The 15145-nt window shown below is 47.4% G+C and overlaps 1 protein-coding gene across 3 annotated transcripts in view; it reads left to right on the top strand.

The window, feature by feature from the left end:
• Positions 1-8750, top strand: part of ARK2N (arkadia (RNF111) N-terminal like PKA signaling regulator 2N) — a 141363-nt gene extending 132613 nt beyond the window's left edge. For 2 of the 3 annotated variants that reach the window (XM_063644802.1, XM_063644778.1), the window contains exon 6: positions 7158-8728. In XM_063644802.1, the coding sequence (XP_063500872.1) occupies positions 7158-7252 (95 nt within the window). In that variant the 3' untranslated portion in view covers positions 7253-8728. Of the gene's footprint in view, positions 1-7157 lie in introns of all 3 variants that reach the window. The other variant, XM_063644954.1, reaches the window with a different exon arrangement.
• Positions 8751-15145: the final 6395 nt, after the last annotated feature.

Below are 15145 nucleotides of genomic sequence, written 5' to 3'. Positions count from 1 at the left end.
TCCTTCAGAGGGCAGGGGCATGCTGCCTATCCTCCAGGCACCTGTCCCCTCTGCTCGCCCTAGGCCTGAGTTTATTAGAGACTTGTTGCCCAAAGCTCTTCCTCTGCCTGGTGGTGGGGACTGGTCCAGGGGATAAGGGGCTTGTGCAGGGCACCCTGAAATTAAGGGTATGGTAAGCCAAGGAAGGGAACTGGAAGATGCTGGGAGCCAGACTAAGGATAGAGTGTCCATGAAGTGACAGCTGGGAGCTGCAGTCTTTACAGAGCTAGAGACCAGATAGCTTTCTTGAGTCCATGTGACAAAGTTGCAACTACAGGGCCACTGGACACACAAAAAGGGGTGCTCAAATCTCGTATCATCCTATCACGTATATTTTAATATCTTAGTAGCCTCTTCAGACCTCAGAGCCTCATTTTTCTCACCTGCTGCCAGCCTTATCTTTCTAACAGGCAAATCAGATCATGGTGCCCCTTGCTCAGAGCTCTTGGGGGAGGTGACAAAGAAAATCCCGGGCCTGGCCCCTAAACGCTTTCCTGTCTACTCTGTCTGCTTTCACTGTCTCAGCCTAAGCCCACACCTGTCCCCGAACCTAACAGTGGGGCCCACACTCCTCCAGTCTCCTTCCCCAGCCCTGGTCTCTCAGCCACCCAGGGGCCACTGGTTGGAAAGGAGGAGCCTTATGGGTGGGTGAGGGGCCTCCGGTCTGGAGCCAGTCTGGACCATGCTGAGGAGGAGGAGGAGGAAGGGGATAGAGGCTGGGGATTTGCTGCAGGTCCCTGCAGAAAAGCCCACTGGGGTCTTTGGCCCAGGTCGGCCTCCCCTCTCCTGTCTCAGAGCCTCTTGGCTGCAGAGAGCAGAAGTTGGGTGTGAGGTTGGGGGGTGCTCGGGCACAGCTGCTGTGCCACCTTCTGGCAACAGGTGGCTGACAGGGGTGCACCCAGGTGGTGGTGAGGAGAACCCACAGCCCTTAGACCCACCCGGCCCCATGAATGCTGCTTTCTCACCCGGGAAGGGAGGCACCGAGGCCATCATCCAAGTTAGGGTTCAGGCTCCCTTAATTTTTAGGGGAGCCTTTCCTTTCCTCTCCAGCCCTGAAGAAGCCACTAGTCTTCATGCTCCCTTCCCTCTCCTCCTTCCCTTGAATGGAAAGGTGCCGTATGTCTTTACAATAAATACAGTGCACAAGACTGAAGACCTCTTACGTGTCCCAAGCAGGGCAGTTTGTTCTAGCATGCTCCAGCTCTGCAGCCGGAGTGTGCGCGTTTGCAGCCTAGCTCCTCCACATCCTGGTTCTGACCTTGGGCAAGTCACTTAACTTCAGGGCCTCAACGTCCCTATCTGTAATATAGTGCATGACAATAGAACTCAATCCTAGGGTGAAAGAGGGCTAATAAAGTTAACAGTGTCAAGTTCTCAGGACAAAGCCAGGCACACACTGAATGCCTACCAAATAAGAGTGATGATCATTACTTTTCCATGTGACTAGTTCTTGCCAATGACACTAAGTAGTAATACTGGGTCACTTCCAAGATAAGAGATGTTGGTTGTTGAGAAGCAGGTATGCCTTCTCTCTGTTCTCCTTCCCACCTGCCCGGGGGAGGCTGGCAAGTTAGCAGGAGCTGAGGACCCTAACTCACTAGGTGGGAAATGCTGCTTGCCTGCCAGCCAGGAATATCCAGTATTTAATACGGAGATCTAATTTGAAACATTTGTGGCTTATTTGTTACAGTGGCTGAAGGGCTTCACAGAGAAGTTAATCCTTGAGCAAGGTTTGAAGGGTGGAATTGGGGTAGGGGGTGTTAGAAAGAGAAGTGTAGATTTCAGCCCAGTAGAGAAAGAATTGTTGGATAGTGACAGGTGGCCCCATAATCTCTGTGAGGCAGCGAGGTCCTTGGGCTTGGAAGCATATAAGGAGAGCCAGTCAGGAATGTTATCCTGGAGAGCAAGGTGGCCTTTGGTGTCACCCTCAGCTCCGAGGTCACTTCCAGCTTCCAGAAGGAAGGAGTAGAGTACTCCACGATGTTGCCTGGAGTATCCCACACCTTTCGTCAGGGCTCGCCAAGCCTGGAGCGAGAGCCCACCATTAACTGCCTACAATGACCATGTTAATTGGGTATACTGAGAAGCCACCTACAGTTCCCAACGTGTCGACCAGGCTGTGTTCCAGAAATCTCTATGTGAGCCAGTTGTTTGGAACTCAGAATGCATTTCCCCATAGAAACCAAGTTATAAATGGTGGTTGGTTTTTCAGGCCAGTCCACAAATTCCTATTTAACTCATAATGTTCCTGGAGTTTATCATTGGCAATGCAACGTTAACTGCGCTTGGTCACCATTTAGAGCGTGGCATATGTGGGAAAATGCATGTCAGGTTCCAGTTTGGAGTGTAGGCATGCATCTCACTTCTATGTCGCATTAGGGGGTTTGGGGGTGTTGTGGGGAAACTGAAGGAAGGGCAAGTACTTTTGGGTACCAGGAACCCCCACTGCAGATGGAGAGCTCCATGTCCCCAAGGTTCTGAATTGAGGAACAATGGGCAAAGAGCCATAGTGAGATGGGGCAGGGGCAGGAATCCAGACACGAATGCCTCTCCCCTACTTCATTGGGCAAATCGGCCATGGTGCCTGTACACACTCCATGACCCTGGGTGTGACTGAACTTTGGCCCAACCAGGCTCCCGGCTGCAGGAAGCCCATGTGCAGGACACTTAGTGACCACCTGGCTGGAAGAACACTGCCGTCTGGGGAAATAGAGGTTGGCAAAGCCAATCCACTGTGGAAAATGGACTGCAGAATAGAGAGGGTCCAAGTCAGCTGGTAGCCAGGAAGGACTGCAATGGAGAAATACATTCACCAGCCGGGGTTCCAGGAGGCAAGTGACAGGCATTGACTCTAGTTTAATTAATGGAAAAGAAGGTTCTGCAAAGGGATCTGGGCTACGCACTGGAGAAGACCCTGTTATTGCTGTGGCCAGAGCCCTTGCATTCACCACCACACCCTGAAGTCGGCTTACTGTGACAATGCACAGCTTGCTGGCCGTGGGGAACATGCTTGGCCTGTGTGTGGGCAAACCGGAAGTGCTGGAGCTAATGCCTGTGGAGCAGCTCTCAACCAATGACGGGCGGGGAGGTGGTGAATAAGTACCCCAGCTCTCCCTTCCCTTGATCGAGGCCTGGTCTACACTGTCTCCCAGAGTTCCCCTGCAGGATTGAGCTCTGGTTGCCTTCAGTGGTAACTGGCTTAAAATAACAGTTATCTTTTGCTATGGAACGAATCATCCTAAAATGCTGTGGCCTAAAGTAATAATGATGAATTGTTTCTCATGATTCTCTGGGTTAGCTGGTGGGTCTTCTGCTGGGTTTGCCCAGGCTCACGCATGCAGCTGTGTTCAGCTGGAGGCTGGCCAGGACAGAAGGCCCAAGACAGGCTCTCTCACACATCTGGCGGGTGGCTGGGTGTCTTGGTTCCCCTCAACGTGATCTCTCATCCTGCATGAGGCTAGACTGGCTTCCTTATATGACGGTCTCAGGGCAGCATTCCGAGAAGGCCCAGGCAAAAGCAGCACGGCTTCTTTAGGCCTAGGTTCCAGAACACACTCAATGCCAATTCTACCATATTCTATTGGCTGAAACGAGTCTTCAAAACTGGCCAGCTTCAAGGGGGTGGAGAAATATACTTCACCACTGGATGGGAACGGTGATCAAGTTCTTTAACAGGAATTGAGGATTCCTAGAAAACAGAGGAGATCCTGTCTCAAAAGACCAAAAGACAAATGAAAAAGCCAAATAGTACTAAGCAGCTTATGATATAACATGACAGTTTCCGGCACCACTCTTCCCTACTATCCCACTTCTTCCTTAAAGGCAAGTACTAAACTCCATTGTTTCTTCTGGAAATTACTCACTTCTACACGTTTGAAGAATATGCCTATGCTGCTATCTTTTGATTCCTTAATCATAAGTCTTACCTATTGATTTCTTATTATGATAGATGAGGTTTAGTGGTCTTACAAAAGAATCTTCTCTCTCCTCTCTCCTTCCTCTCCCCCATCCTTCCAATATGGCTATTTTACAATTTTTGCTTAAATCAACATTCAGTCTAGGCTATTATGCCTTTGCAAAATTTATTCACAGCTGTGTATTATAATACATTGTTGTTTTTTTTTTGCTTTTGTTTTTCCCAAAGTTAATAATTGCTTTGTTGTTTTCATTTGCTTAGCTTTCTTTGTACCCATTGCATATTCTTACCACCATATACTTTTCCATAAAGCCAATCATAGAAATTAACCTGTTATTTCCAGTTTTTTTTCTTGGAGTTGTCCTTACTGGAGACCTCATTTTCTACCAATCTGAATTCGCTCTTCTCTAGGCCTACCATCCAGTTGTCAACCTGTGACTTCCTTTTGCTGTCACTCTTAAAATTCCCTTTGCCTTTCCTCTGAGTTGGAGCCTGTGTGTCCTGGATTTCATGGCATTCTCTTCCTTGGGTACTCTCTTGCTTTGGAAGCATATCATCTGGCTAACACGGTGGCATAGCAGCAGAGTCATGATAATGATGGCACTGGTCTGGACTGGCTGCCCACTGCCCCTTTTGAGTGTCCCTGTACTACCCTCCTGGAAATTCTCTTGGCTTTTCTTCAATGTGGATTTTGTTCCCTGCATCCTCTTCCTTGGTTTTAATGGTGAACAACTTCTAGTAGCTCTCTAAGAAAGGACTGGGGTGATAATTTTTGGAGACTTTGCATGGCTGAACAACATCTTCTCCCATCTGACTGATAATTTGTGTGGAGATAGAATTCTGGGGTGGAAATTATGTTTCTTTAGACTATTGAGGGTCTTTCTTCATCCTCTTCTCTGCCAGTATGAAGGCTGAGACGTTGAAGTCCATTGGCATCACTGACCCCTCATGTGTAACCTGTGCTTTTCTCCCCGGAAGTTGATAGGATCTTCTCCTTGTCCTCCGTGTTCCGAAAATTCCCAGTGGTCGGCACTGGAGTGGAACTGTTTTCAGCCACTGTGCTGGAAGCTCAGTGGGCCGCTCAGTGTTCATGGTGCAGAGAGCAGAATTATTAAAAAGACCCTCGAGCCTGTTCTGGGCTGCCTAGACATAAGCTGGCTGGGCTCCAAGTTCCCATCTCTCAGTAGGAGGAGCTCAGCAGGACCAACGTCTTCTTTCCCCAACCTCGTCCCCGAGTGGGAGCCTGGGCCTACAAGTTCGCACAGACTCCAAGGCCTCCAGATGCTGGGCAGCTGGTTACCAACAATGACAAACATCAAGTACCCTGGATCCGTGGCCGGGCGCGGTGGCTCACGCCTGTAATCCCAGCACTTTGGGAGGCTGAGGCGGGCGAATCACGAGGTCAGGAGATCGAGACCATCCTGGCTAACACGGTGAAACCCCGTCTCTACTAAAAATACAAAAAATTAGCCGGGTGAGGTAGTGGGCGCCTGTAGTCCCAGCTACGCGGGAGGCTGAGGCAGGAGAATGGCGTGAACCCTGGGGGGCGGAGCCTGCAGTGAGCCGAGATCGCGCCACTGCACTCAAGCCTGGGTGAAAGAGTGAGACTCCTTCTCAAAAAAAAAAAAAAAAAAAAAAAAAAAGTACCCTGGATCCAGACTGCCCAATGCCTAGAAGCCTGTTATTACTCCCAAGACAAGGCAATTTTCTTACAGTTGCCTGTAAAGGGGGATATAAAAGTGAAATCCACAGTGAGGATGGGGTCCTTTCCTGGAACCAGATGACAATGCACCCCAGCAGCATCCTCTGTGGAATGAGGGGAGACTCGGGCGTTCCCATCCCTTGTCTTCATGGCTCTTCTTACAACCCTGGGCCTTGTCTTCTCTTTCTCCAGTAAAGGCCATTTCTTACTACTTAATGTGGGATGCTGTGAAATTCTCCTTGAATCCTGGTGCACGCAAGAGATGAAGACTCAGAAGAACTCATTTTCACAACAGTTCTATAACTCATATTCTTCCAGATTGGGAAATATTCTGGAAGTATTTTGAGAAGGATTTCATCATCTCTGTTTTGTGTGTTCTCCTCTTGCTCTCTCCTGTTTCTCCTGCTAGAGCTCCTCTTGGGCTTTCCATGTCTTTGACTCTTTGTTCTACTTTCTCGGAGATTTCCCCAAGTTAATCTTCCACCTCTTCTATTGAATTTCATGTGCCTGCTCTCATGTTTTTGATTTCCAAGAACTCTTTTTTTTTTGTTCTCTCAATGTTCTTTTTAAAATAACATTCTGTTCTTGATATGTGACATCTTCTCTTATTTCTCTGGAGATATTAATGATCTTTAAGCATTTTTTTCTTCTTCTTCTTCCTGCATCATCTCTGCTGCTTCCAGGTTGTGTGGTCTCTGTCTTCCTTATTAGAGGCTTTTCTAGGAAGTCCGATAACCCTTGGTCATCTCCTTGTAATTAAATGTAGTGGTGGATGGGAAGGAACAAAAATGCTAATTGGAAACTCTGAGTAAGTAAGTGGGGCACGTCAACTTTGAGTTTCAGTGTAAGGTGATCTTGGTGGGCCCTTTGTTGGGAAACTCCTGGGTCAATGTCTTCAGGTTTTTCCTTTTGGGTGGTGAAATGCCTGGGGAGTTATCTTCTGATGTCCTGTCTGAAGGATAAAAGTCTGGTGCCAGTGTTTTGAAGGCTGAGTTATGGAGAACTTGGTGGGGGTTAGGGCACTGATTTATTCTCTGCCAAAGACTCCCTGCTTTATCTTCTGCAGAGAATAGACCTCCAGAGCCCCACTGGTATGAGTATGTCACCCAGGTCTGTCCAATAGGATATGCCTATAGGCTAGGGAATGGTGTGGTGTGTGGTGCAATTTCTAGGGAAAATTTTCCTTTCTGATAAAAAAGAGAGACACAGAGAAGCCTTTCCTCTCTTTCTCTCCCTCTTGTTTGGATGCTATGATGTGAGGGTATGACTCATGAGCCGGGCATCCATCTTGCAGCCATGAGGCAATAAGCTAGAAAATTGAAGCCCATATACTGTGGTTAAAGGAGTGAAAAGATGAAAAGAGCATGGAGCCTTGATTACATTGTTGAGCCTTTGAACTCATCTAATATCATACCTACTCCCACTGCAGGACGTGCCAAGTCAATAATAAATGAACTCATGGTTTAAGCCTCCATTAATAGTATTTTCTCTTCATTGCAGGTGAAAACAGCCTGACTAATAACACTCCCAGACCATGTTACTGGTCTCAAATTGTTCTGGCCACTGGAAAGAAAGCTATGGCTCACTGGAGTTGAAGATAAACTAGCAATTTTTTCATTCAATATTTATTGAGTACCTACTGTGCCAGGTACTGACTTAGGTTCTGGATTTGAAATCCAAAACCAAACTGGGAAGATGTGGGAGGCATCAACGAGAAAAAGATTAAGCAGGATTCTCCTGATGCTCTGACTGCTAGTTAACACACGTGGAGCATTGCCGTGGCCGAGCACTGTGATAAGCACGTAACACTTCACGTGCATACCAGCCTCCTGCGGTAGGTAATAGTATTAACCCCACTATGCAGATGAAGACACTAAGGCTCTGAGAGCTTAGAAAACGTTCCCATGGCAACATGGCCAGTGAGCATCAAATCCTTTACCCTACACTTAAGCACTTCACAGGTAGACAGGTCATGAGCACCCCTTTTGCAGCCAAGAAGAAAAGGGTGTAATTTGGCAGAGAACAGGGAGAAGTGCTGTGTTAGTTTAGCCAGTTGGTCAATCAGACAGCTAAGTAGTGAGTGAGTGAGCAACAGATCACCCATTCAAACTAATGTGGGTTCATGTCATCATTTATGGGGCCTACCATGAGCAACCATTGCACTAGGCTCTGGGATGTGAGACCAGACAAAACGCTGTCCCTGCCTCCAGGGCCCTTGTAGCATGGTGCCTGTAAGCAGATGACCAGAGGCCAAGTGATAGGAGCTGCATTCATCATGCGCACAGGTGGCCTTGGAGCACAGAGGAGGGCTAGATGGATTTTGACTTAGGAGAAGGGGAGAGAGCTGGGAACTGAACGCTGCACAATGGGGGTGATATTTTACCTGGATTTAAGAGCAAGGCTCAGGAAAACAGTTTGGAGGTTTCTCAAAAAGTTAAACATAGAAGTCCCATATGACTCAGCAATTCCTCTCCTAGACATATAGCCAAAAGAACAGGATACTGGGACTCAAACAGGTATTTGTACCTCAGTTATTATGTAGTACTATTCACAATAGCCAAAAGGTAGAAACGTCTTGAGTATTTATCAGTGGATGAATAAACCAAGCGGGTATATACACACAATGGGATGATATTCTCGAGTTTTTGTCAGTGGATGAATGAATGGTTAAACCAAGTGGTTATATACACACAATGGGATGATATTCAGCCATTAAAAAGGAATGAAATTCTGACACATGCTATGACGTGGATGACCTTTGAAGACATAATGCCAAGAAATCAGCCAGACATACAACCACAAATATTTTATGACTCCACTTACAGGAAGTACCTAGAACAGGCACATTGATAGAAAGTAGATTAGAGGTTACCTGGGACTGGGGGAGTGGAGAATGGGGTGCTTCATGGATTGGGGGTTTCTGTTTGGGATGATGAAAGTTCTGGAAATTGTGGTGATGGTTATGCAACATTGCTAATGTACTTAATGTGAATGTCCTTGATGTGACTGTACACTTAAAATGGTTAAAATGATACATTTTATGTTATGTGTGTTTTGTCATTACCAATAAAACAAAATGAAACAGTCAGGCTCAAATTTTACCCTTCTGGTTATGAAAGTCCCTGATCCAAGGCCCCCCATGAAGCCACTGTCAGCTCATTTCCCTCTTCATTAAATTCATTCCCCATCTGGCTTTGCTTTGGAGAGGTTATTATTGGTAATCAACCATCAATTCATCTCTAATGATGCAGCCTGAACACATTGTTGGCTGAAGCCTGGACCACATCTGCCTTGCAGGGTGACATTCCCAGGAGGTCTGGATGACCTCTGACCTCTCCCCACCCCTCTTTGGACCTATAGAGGCTCTGCTTCTGCCCTCAGCCTCTCTCCTTCAAGTCCCCAGGACCAGTCTTATAAATCAGCAGTTGCCTTTCCTGGGACTCTGAAGGCCTCTCAAATCTACCCCTTCTGCCTGGCCCAAACCTGAAACTCTATCTTTAGAGTCTGAGGTGTTTGACCCAAGGCACTGTGACTACCCAGAGAGGTAACGCTCTCAGATTTCACTGGAGGGCAGGGGACCCAGGAAGGGAGAGAGGGACAAAAGAGAGGGAAATTCAGCAGTCTCAGTAACTATGCTAAGGAGGGCTGTGCCTGTGTTTCCTGAGCTGTGAGAAGACTCAGCTTCCAGCTGACAGATCAGACGGGTGCTTCTGCATAAATTTACATGAAAGCTTATTGCTTTTCCTAAGGGCACATTTTAAACAATACTATAACCCAAAGGACGGAGATGGTGGCATTTTAAGGCACTGTGCCTGATTTCGACAGACTGCTGAGGGCATCGGTGGGAATCCTGAGCCACTCAAATTCCACTTGAAGGTGAGGCCAGTTCCTCTAGCTAAGTGTGGCTAGCCTCACTTCTGGGGGTTGGGACAAAAAGCAACACTATGCAAACAATGTGCATCACATCTCTCCTGATGGAGTGACCAGGGCTGGGAGGCACACCCAGGTGTGTGCCTGAATGCCGATTTTGCAGCCTCAACTTGGATAAAGTATCCCAACTTCTCGGAGCCTCAGTTTCCTCACCAGTGAGAGGAGGACAAGCTGAGCCGCAGGGAGGGATGGTAAGCAGCAGGTGAGAAGGCACGAGGACACGGGACAGAGCAGTGCTGGTGTGGAGCTCTGCAAGCGCCCTCCCCCCAGGTCTCAGGCCCACATCTCAGGACCTGTCTCCAAAAGAACGAGTCACCAAATACTAAGCACAGAGTTCACCGCAGGAGTCAGACACCAGCTGCAAAGTCAGAAAGGAGGCTAAGCCACAACACTATCAAAATGCTGGCCTGAGAACTTGATTTTTTTTTGAAAAGGAAAATCCTCAGTTCTCGTAGGATTAGACATTTCTTTTGTTCTCCCTCAGCAGGCTCCAGGGCAGCAGAGCTGGGAGAAGTGGAAGTGTTCTTTAGGTCACGCTTTTGCTCAAGAACGCACAGTGGCTCCTCGGTGCTAATAGAGGGACAGTGAGCAGCCCCTGGTCAGCAGCGCACAGGGTGCTGGGTGTTCAGTGGAGAGCAAAGCAGGTACAGGGCCGCCCAGCCTCAGGGACTGACTGGCTAGATCTCAGAGCCATGTTTTTCAAAGAGGGGCCTCCGATCATCTGCATGAGATTCGCCTGCCAAGAGGACATCCTTGCTAAAATGCATGTTCCTCAGCCCTGCCCTTGGCCTCCCTGGGTCAGAATCTCAGGGAATGGGACCTGGGGGATCTACCTTTTATTTATTTTTATTTTTTATTTTTGAGACAGGGTCTCGCTCTGTCACTCTGCCCAGGCTGAAGTGCAGTGGTGCAATCATGGCTTACTGCAGCCTCAAACTCCTGGGCTCAGGCAATCCTCCCGCCTCAGCCTCCCGAGTAGCTGAGACTACAGGCATGCATCACTACACCTGGCTAATTTTTTACTTTTGTAGAGATGGGGTCTTGCTACGTTGCTCAGGCTGGTCTTGAATTCCTGGTCTCAAGGCATCCTCAAGCCTGGGCCTCTGAAAATTCTGGGATTGTAGGCACCAGCCACCGCACATGGCCAGGATCTATCTTTTAAACAAGTTCTCCACAGGATTCTTATGCGCACTGAAGTGTGAGAACCAGCCCTGTAAGGACATGCATCCAGGGACTGCTCTGCACTGTTAGTGGATTTCTTTTTTTTTTCTTTTTTGAGATGGAGTTTTGCTCCTGTTGCCCAGGCTGGAGTGCAATGGCGTGATCTCGGCTCACCGCAACCTCCACCTCCCAGATTCAAGCGATTCTCCTGCTTCAGCCTCCTGAGTAGCTGGGATTAGAGGCATGCACCGCCATGCCCTGTTAATTTTGTATTTTTAGTAGAGATGGGGTTTCTCCATGTTGGTCAGGCTGGTCTCAAACTCCCAACCTCAGGTGATCCTCCTGCTGCGGCCTCCCAAAGTGCTGGGATTATAGGCATGAGCCACTGCGCCCGGCCCTCTCTGTGGATTTCTACCTGTCACCTGCCTGCCCCACCAAGGAGGAAGTCACTGAGGGAAAATGAAGAAGTAAGGAATGAAATAAGGTCATGATGTCTCTCTTGCCTGCAGGGAAAGCCTAAATCATCACATCTGTTACATCTCGTTTGTTCAGTCTGTTCTTAGCATTCATTGAACACATTGGGACCACTTCCCCATGCTTCCGCTTCCTGCTTGCCTCTCCTTGTGCATTAAAGCGGTGCTTCTTCTTATGCACACAACTTACCCAGTTCCATAAACCTGAACAAAATCTTGTATCACAACCAAAACATGTCATCTCTGTCTTGGCCCGCCTGGGGAGGAATCAGTGGTCATGTGATGATTTTACGCCTGACTGCAAGTAGGAGAGAGTGAGAGAGAGTTGCAAAATAACAACAGCTTCAGTGAGACTGCAGTCTAATTATTTCCCATTTCAAAGAAGTCATAGGAGGCTGTCTGGGGCTGGTAGAGTAGCTTTATGAAATCATCCAGTATCCAGCCTCTTTCAAACATGCTTCCTCACTGTCTTTAGGGTGTACTTTCCTCCAGTCCTACATGGCTGTTCCAGTCCAGCCCTGCAATCCATCTTCCAGTTAGTGCAAATGATAAAGAGGTGGAGAAAGGCACAGCTCTTTGCCTTAAAGAACACTTCCTGGGAGTCACACATGAACTTCTGCTTACATCCCATTGCTCAGAATTAATCATGCCTGACCGCAAAGGAATCTGGGAAATGTAGTCTTTAATCCAGGTGGCCATATGCTGAACTAAAAGTCAGAGACTGTATTATCCAGAAAGAAGTGAGGAATAGATAACAGGGCCTGCTAGCACTCCCTCTGACACCTTGGCAGACTTCCCCAATTGCAGGTTTGCCTTGGTAAGTCCAATATTTGAGTTGATTTATGAATATATGAAACTGTCTCATGTCCAATAAGAGCAAAATCAGACAGCATGTGGAAAAGTCAGTAGAAGTTAGAATCAGATAACTACAAAAGGATTAAGAGGAAAGTTTAGCTTTTCAGAGATGAGTACATGTGATTCATTTGAATGGCGTCGTTTGGATTTAAGAACAACTGGATTAGAGACCACCACTGAAATCTTAACGTCATCATAAGGAAAAGAGTGCCTGCAGAACATTCTTTTCCCTGGTTAAAAAGGTCAGGTGTTGGTCGAGTGTGGTGGTTCATGTCTGTAATCTCAGTGCTTTGGGAGGCCGAGGTGGGAGGATTACTTGAGGCCAGGAGTTGGAGAACAGCCTGGGCAACATTGTGAGACCCTGTCTCTACAAAACAAAAGAATTTTTTTTCTTTTTTTTTTTAATTAGCTGGGCGCTGTGGTTCACCTCTGTAGTTCCAACTACATAGGAAGCTGAAGTGTGAGGATCACTTGAGCCTGAGAGATTGAGGCTGCAGTGAACCATGATCAAGCCACTGCAGTCCAGCCTGGGTGACAGAATGAGACTGTCTCAAAAACAAAGCAGCAGAACAAAAACAAAAAACATATCAGGCATGTCATTGGTTCCTCCTTGGCCTTGCATTCAGGATCAATGTGCCATTCCTAAGCCTGACTTTCAATCCCACCTGATTTGCCAGCTCCTAGAATCTACCCCCACCTTTGTTCATGTTGTGCCTAGACGTAGATTACCTTTCCTGACACTTCACTCTGATGCTCAGAACCCCCCCAGTGCTCCCCACTGCGTACCAGAGAAACTTCTGGTTTCTTCACCAGGCGTGCCCACACACACTCTCTGTTCCCGTCACATTAATCCACTCATGTTTCCTTAACTCACCCTGGGTCTCCGTGTGAGTTGTCACTTTGGGCATGTCCTAAGAAGCTTTGCAGGTGTCCACTTGCCACTGCAAGAGAAGGACATGTCCTGGCCAGCGGAAAAAGGATGAAAGTTGTGGATCAGAACCACCCAGCAATGCACAGACGCCATGAAAAACAACAGCCGCAGCCGCCTCGGAGCTGGCCAGCCTGCAGCTCAGGGAGAATAAATGCTTACTGTTGTGTGCCACTGCCGTTTGATAATTATTAATGATGTAATAGGTTGGTAGCAATTGCTAACGCATCCACCTGACTAGATATGCTCTTTCGTTGTCTAATCCCCTCTGCAGTATTTTCTTTTCTTTTCTTTTCTTTTCTTTTCTTTTTTGAGACAGTCTTGCCCTTGCCCTGTCGCTCAGGCTGGAGTGCAGTGGCGCAATCTCGGCTCACTGCAAGCTCCGCCTCCCGGGTTCACGTCATTCTCCTGCCTCAGCCTCCTGAGTAGCTGGGACTACAGGCGCCCGCCACCACGCCTGGCTAATTTTTTGTATTTTTAGTAGAGACGGGGTTTCACTGTGTTAGCTAGGATGGTCTCCATCTCCTGATCTCGTGATCTCCCAGCCTTGGCCTCCTAAAATGCTGGGATTACAGGCGTGAGCCACTGCGCCAGGCCTGCAGTATTTTTAATGAATCGTTTTAGGGTACGAGTCACTTCTACCTTCAGTTAGGATTAGATTTGGCTATGAACACAGAGACCCGAGTCTTAGTAGTTTAAAAAAGACAGGAGTTTATTTTTCTTGCACCAAGGTTGTGAAGGGGCACACTGTCCACCGCAGCCATGTGTGGTGAGTGGGAGCCGTCTGTGTTCCTGAGGGCTTCAGCGGCAGAGGGGAGACCATCCAAGGAGGGCTTCAGCGGCAGAGGGGAGACCGTCCAAGGGAGTGAGTGGGGACTAAAATTCAGCCTGAAGTCCTGGCCTACGTCTGTGTCAAAGGTGAGAAAGAGCGCTGCTTCCTAACTTATCCACCCAGAGATAACATCTTTTTGTGTGCCTGCAGAAAGCAAGGATATGTGCTAGCTTTTTTACTTTTTTTTTCCTTTTTCCCTTTTTTTTTTTTTTTTTTTTTGAGATGAAGTCTCACTCTGTCTCCCAGGCTGGAGTGCAGTGGCACAATCTCGGCTCACTGCAGCCTCCGCCTCCTGGGTTCAAGCGATTCCCGTGCCTCAGCCTCTCAAGTAGCTGGGATTACAGGCGTGCGCCACCATACCCGGCTAATTTTTGTAGTTTTAGTAGAGACGGGATTTCACCATGTTGGCCAGGCTGGTCTCCAACTCCTGCCCTCAAGTGATCCGCCCACTTCGGCGTCCTGAAGTGCTGGGATTACAGGGGCGAGCCACCATGCCTGGCCTTTTTCACTTTTATTTTTGAAAAAAAGTTGCAAATATAATCAAAAGTAGAGAGAATAATTCAATGAACTCTCTTATGTATTCTTCATCCAGTTTCCGCAGTTATCAACACAATACCAATCTAGTTTCATCGCTATAGCTTCTCACTGACCCCTCCCCTTTTTCAAAGAGGGAAGAACCTTCCAGAGGTCATTTAATATAATCTGTAAAGCATCTGTAAATACAGTCATCTCTCAGTATCTGTGGAGGAATTGGTTCCAGGACCCCTGCAGGTACCAGAATCCAAGGATGTTCAAGTCCCTTACATGAAATCACGTATCTGTATATGACCTACACACTCCTTCCTGTATACTTTAAGTCCTCTCTAGAGTCCTTATAAGACCTAATGCAATGCAAACGCTATGAAAATAGTTGTGATACTGTATTTTAAAATTTGTATTAATTTTATTGTTGTATTATTATTTGTATTGTTTTTTTTTTCAAGTATTTTCAACTGGAAGTTGGTTGAATCTTCAGATGTGGAACCTGCGGGTACAGAGAACCGACTGTGTAAAGGTTTTCTGTGTGAACATCACCATAATATCATTATTCCACCTAAAAATGCCCCAATAATTCCTTAATATCATTAATATCCAGTCAGTGTGCATTTCCCCAATTACTATTTATTTATTTGGAGTGTAGTGAAGCAAGCATGGCTCACTACAGCCTTGGCCTCCTGGGCTCAGGTGCCTCAGCCTCCTGGGTAGCTGGCCACATTCAGCGAGTTTTTTTGTAGAGATGGGGTTCCACCATGTTGCCCAATCTGGCCTC

The sequence above is a fragment of the Symphalangus syndactylus genome, chromosome 1 (assembly GCF_028878055.3).
Source record: "Symphalangus syndactylus isolate Jambi chromosome 1, NHGRI_mSymSyn1-v2.1_pri, whole genome shotgun sequence".
In the NCBI taxonomy this organism is placed as follows: domain Eukaryota; kingdom Metazoa; phylum Chordata; class Mammalia; order Primates; family Hylobatidae; genus Symphalangus; species Symphalangus syndactylus.
This window is presented reverse-complemented; position numbering and strand designations above follow the sequence as displayed.